The 5,000-nt window shown below is 43.2% G+C and overlaps 1 protein-coding gene across 2 annotated transcripts in view; it reads left to right on the top strand.

Annotated features, from left to right (window-relative positions):
• The window catches only part of ppm1bb (protein phosphatase, Mg2+/Mn2+ dependent, 1Bb), a 19,659-nt gene that overhangs the window by 8,751 nt on the left and 5,908 nt on the right, over positions 1 to 5,000 (top strand). For both annotated transcript variants that reach the window (XM_031843549.1, XM_031843548.1), the window contains exons 2-5: positions 238 to 1,080; positions 2,515 to 2,632; positions 2,820 to 2,931; positions 3,660 to 3,717. In XM_031843549.1, the coding sequence (XP_031699409.1) occupies positions 250 to 1,080; positions 2,515 to 2,632; positions 2,820 to 2,931; positions 3,660 to 3,717 (1,119 nt within the window). In that variant the 5' untranslated portion in view covers positions 238 to 249. The remainder of the gene's footprint in view (positions 1 to 237; positions 1,081 to 2,514; positions 2,633 to 2,819; positions 2,932 to 3,659; positions 3,718 to 5,000) is intronic.

The raw sequence follows: 5,000 nt of genomic DNA, 5'->3' as shown, positions 1-5,000 counted from the left end.
AAGAGCAACATTTTATAGTATTTTGGACAAACTATGTAAGACATCAAACCTAATTAAGCATTTCTACTGTAATTTCTTGTTACTTATGGGCCGACACGTACACCAATCTTCACTATTTATGGTACACTAGTGCGTTAGAATAAGAGTGGCTGACTTGAGGGTCAGATTATCTTCTTTGTCCTTGCTGGTGTAATTAACTCTGTGTCCTCTCTTCTCTTTCTCTTGGTTAATCTCCAGCTATAGGCAGCAATGGGTGCATTCCTGGACAAGCCGAAGACGGAGAAGCATAGTGCCCACGGTGAGGGCAACGGGCTGCGCTATGGCCTGAGCTCCATGCAGGGCTGGCGGGTGGAGATGGAGGACGCCCACACAGCTGTGGTGGGCCTCCCCCACGGACTCACCGACTGGTCCTTCTTTGCCGTCTACGATGGCCACGCGGGCTCCCGGGTGGCCAACTACTGCTCCGGCCACTTGCTGGAACACATCCTCTCAGGCGGGGCCGACTTCAGTTCAGGATCCGGCTCCGTAGAGGGCGTGAAGGACGGCATCCGCTCGGGCTTTCTGAACATTGACGAGTACATGCGCAGCTTCTCTGACCTGCGGCAGGGCCTGGACCGCAGCGGGTCGACGGCCGTGTGCGTGCTGCTCAGCCCGAGCCACCTCTACTTCATTAACTGCGGCGACTCGCGGGCCGTGCTGAGTCGAGACACCAAGGTGGGCTTCTCCACCCAGGACCACAAGCCCTGCAACCCCCGCGAAAAGGAGCGCATCCAGAACGCTGGCGGCTCGGTCATGATCCAGAGGGTAAACGGCTCCCTGGCTGTGTCCCGGGCCCTGGGGGACTACGACTACAAATGTGTGGATGGTAAGGGCCCCACGGAGCAGCTGGTGAGCCCCGAGCCCGAGGTGTGCGTGTTGGAGCGGGCGGCCGAAGGAGACGAGTTCGTGATGCTGGCGTGCGATGGGATCTGGGACGTCATGTCCAACGAGGAGCTGTGCGAGTTCGTCCGCTCTCGGCTCCTGGTGTGTGATGACCTGGAGAAGGTCTGTAACTCGGTGGTGGACACCTGTCTGCATAAGGTAAGCTTCTATTCCTCTCACATGATGTACGCTGAAGGTGAACGTTTCAATTCAGGGATCAAATGCATTCCTCATCAGTCTGGCCTCTACTTAGATTTAAGAAAAGAACAAAAGTTACTGATAATATAATGTACTGAAATAATGTTAAACTGCATTACAAGATAACAAAATTATCTAATGTTTCTTCAATAAACTTTAACATCTCACAGTGAGAGATCATAGATGATGAATCATTTCCTGCCCTTTGGTCTTCTTAGCTATTGATCCAAGAAAAAAGCAATAACCGCTCTTTTGTCTTCAGCTGAATTTATCCACCACTCCACATCTGCCTTGCATTTAGCACCTATTTTGTGTCTCGAGTACTCCAAGAACCAACAAGTGCACAGCAGCCTAGTTATTTTTACCTCACTGGATGGTTTATCTCAAGTAATAAATCTCCTCCGCTGCCTTTTGTGATGTCTGTGACTCTGTACTCTCCATTGGTTTAAGACCAGAGCTCTATATGTGTCTGTTTCTGTGTGTCCGTCCTGTTTCTATAATACACTTATTGTAAGTGAATGCATTCCATAAAACTTTTTTATAAAGACGTTCATAATTAGCAATTAGTCGATCAACAGAGCATTAGTCTGCACATATTTTGTTAATTGATTAATCGTCTTTTCAGAGGCTCAGTTTGAGCTCGAGCTAGTGACGATGCTACTAATAAACACTGGTTTCATATAAAACTAGAAGAACCTAAAGAATCCATTGGTACCTGTTCCTAGACCTACAGGGTCTTTGTCTTAATGTGGTATTTTTGACTATATTCTATCAAGAGGGTTGTTAAAAATGGAACAAATGGTATCGACGCAAAAATTACTGCAACCACTTATGATACATACTTGAGCATTGGAATGGCCGTCATATACCTCCATCATAATGTTCTAAGCCTCCACTCTAAACTTTCAACATTGAGACAGACGGACAAACAAAAAACAATGTTTACAGATTCATGACTAGCATCTCAAATTGAAATACAAAAATTTATCTTCCAGTAACTTTCTGTATGAAAGATAAAAGCATTTCTCAGCAAGGTGTTGAAAACGGTTTCTACTACATTTATTATAAAACGTTTCTGTATTAGAGAAACCATATGCAAGATATGTTTAACGTGCAGAGCTGTGTCTCCAAGTCACAAACTCATTTTATAGACGTAGCAGCTCAAAAGTAAGCGGTGTTTACTGTACAGATGTGGAGTTTTCTTGTAAACTAAACAAAAGTTATATTCACATTCATTGTTACTCACCAGCGCTACTTGAAGTCCAACTATATCGACAGGGAAAGTCCTGAATTTATTTTAAACATGAATCGGGAACATTTTGATTGCAAAAAATCCTATATCATACTTAAATATCCGTCTCATTTGTTCCGTCTCTTCCTACCTTCGTCTTGCAGGGGAGCAGGGACAACATGAGTGTGGTGTTGGTGTGTTTACCCGGAGCGCCCAAGATCTCGGAGGAGGCTGTGAAGAAAGAAGAGGAATTGGATAAGTACCTGGAGACCCGTGTTGAGGGTCAGCACATGCAACACACGTGCACACGCACACCTTCACACACACACACACACACACACACACACACACACACACACACACACACACACACACCAACAAAATACACAGTTTATCTTTCTGGCCTCAGTGTGCAACACAACCTCTCACACCCCCACCCCCCCTCGGTCCTCTTTGTGTTTGTGTGTAGAGCTTCTGGGGAACTGCGGGGAGGCAGGAGTCCCTGACCTGGTGTCTGTCCTGAGGAGCATTGCCACAGAGAACATCCCCAACCTTCCACCTGGCGGAGGCCTGGCCAGCAAGTAAATACGCAGCCTGGAGCAACATTTACCTGCATTTATACACACACACAGATACGACAATAAGACATTATGATGCGTTCAAGCTGCATTCAGTAAAAATTTGTATTAGATGTAACTCTTATCATGATGTGTTCAAATGTAATCTTGTAAAATGTAGTTTTGGTGTGAAACTCAGACGGTAGAGAGGGAATTATAACCTTTTTAACGTCCTAACACTAGCTATAAGCAACTTATAATAATACAACTTCTAACGACGGTAATCTTTTTTTAAATCATAGCAAATATTAAAATAATAACACAATCAAAAACAATTTCTTTCGTAGTTTAAATTGTGTTTTTTTGCAAATAACCACTAACGATGAGGATATCAAAGTAAAAGGATTTCTGATTGAGCTTTTCTTCATCTAGATGATAAATAAATAATGTTATGTTGTGTATAAAGTAATATAATAATGTCCAGGAGATATGAAATCATTAGTTGTTTTTAAGAAGTTAAGTGGGAATAACCTTGTTAACTTAAAAGACTCTCAAACATGCAGATAACACTCCTCTAAACACGTCGGAGATTCTCTTTAAGCATGAACAGCGGATACTCCAATATCGACTCAGTTCCGTCTTCGTTCCATTAAAATGTTAATCAATACACATTTGCTAAAATGAACAGCGACTGTGTTGTGTTGCATTCTCCTCTCTGAGCAGCGAGCTGTGTGCCATTTGTGTGTTTACAGACGGAGTGTGATCGAGGCGGTGTACAACAAGCTGAACCCTCACAGAGAAGAGGAAGGGGTGAGATGATCGCTCTCTAAACCCCTCACCTCTCCCAGCTTTCACACCCCTTCCCCCCCCAACATTATAGACACACACCAGTCCAGACAAGGCCACTCTTTTATGTGTGTGTGTGAATGAATTTCGAGCGTTAAGTGTGAGGATAGACGTGGCAGAATAACCCTCGACAAGCTCAGGGAAACTTATTTGAATGTATATTGAAACGCATTAAAGCGGTGCGGTCAGTTTCAATTTCGTATTTATGATTGAAATAGTACACACAGTATACAGTAAGACACATAAGCCTTTTGAACTCCTCGGCTATGAATGCACACAATAACCAAAGATTCCCCCCGAAACACAAAAAATACAGCTCGGAATGATAAATGTGAGTGTAGTTCTGTGTGTAGAAAATTCAATAGCGTTTAAATAACTACATGAAAATGCAAATATTGTTAATGTTCATGAACTGAACTGCCGGCAGCCTCCTGCTTCTCGGGTGTGCGCGCTGCAGGCTTCACGTTTCCGTGTCACACCGGTGTGAGTTACGCACACGTTGGTACACGTCTACAGAGAAACTCTTCAGCAGATGAATGTGAAAAAAAAAGCTACGCTCACACCTCACTCTGCGCAGGCAAATGTAAAGTAACGATTAGAAAAACACGTTCTTGTGTTCAGGGCGACTTTGTGACTGACCCTCACTTCACAGAAACTCATTTTCCAGTTTTCTATTAATCAATAAGGTGTAGAAACAACCAATATAACTCTACTTAATTTCAGTTTTTATAGGAAAATCATTCGCACATGATCCCACCTCAGGCATCAAAATCACGTCACAATTAATCAACGTTTTGGAGTAGAACTTGAATGAGATAGATGCCGGTGCTCTAAAATACGTAACTAAACTGAGTTGAAAGTGAGACTTTCTCAGACACATTTTCCTATTTAGATTAAAACCAACTGGGTTATTGCTTTCCTGGCGTGGTCATTGTGTTTTTATTATCTTCTCAGTGAAACTTAGTGTATTCAAAAACGCATAAAGCTTAAGAATTTATATCATAAAGACTTAAAATGATGATTTCGGATGCTCGACATCACCCTCAAATCAACTTCACATCCATCATCTTACAGAAATAACCACAGGAACTTAAGCAATGTATTTCGTATTGTAACCAAGAGATCCGTCTCAGGTTTTAAACAGCCTGGAAGGGTGTGGTGTGATGGTGGAGGTGTGTGTATCTGTATGCGGGCACGTTGGTGTGTTTGTCATATAAATGTCAGTGGAGTCTTGACTTGCAGGCTCC

The sequence above is a fragment of the Anarrhichthys ocellatus genome, unplaced genomic scaffold, assembly GCF_004355925.1.
Source record: "Anarrhichthys ocellatus isolate YVR2014 unplaced genomic scaffold, GSC_Weel_1.0 scaffold4, whole genome shotgun sequence".
Lineage (NCBI taxonomy): Eukaryota > Metazoa > Chordata > Actinopteri > Perciformes > Anarhichadidae > Anarrhichthys > Anarrhichthys ocellatus.
Note: the sequence above shows the minus strand (reverse complement) of the source record. Positions and strands in the feature narration are given on the sequence as shown.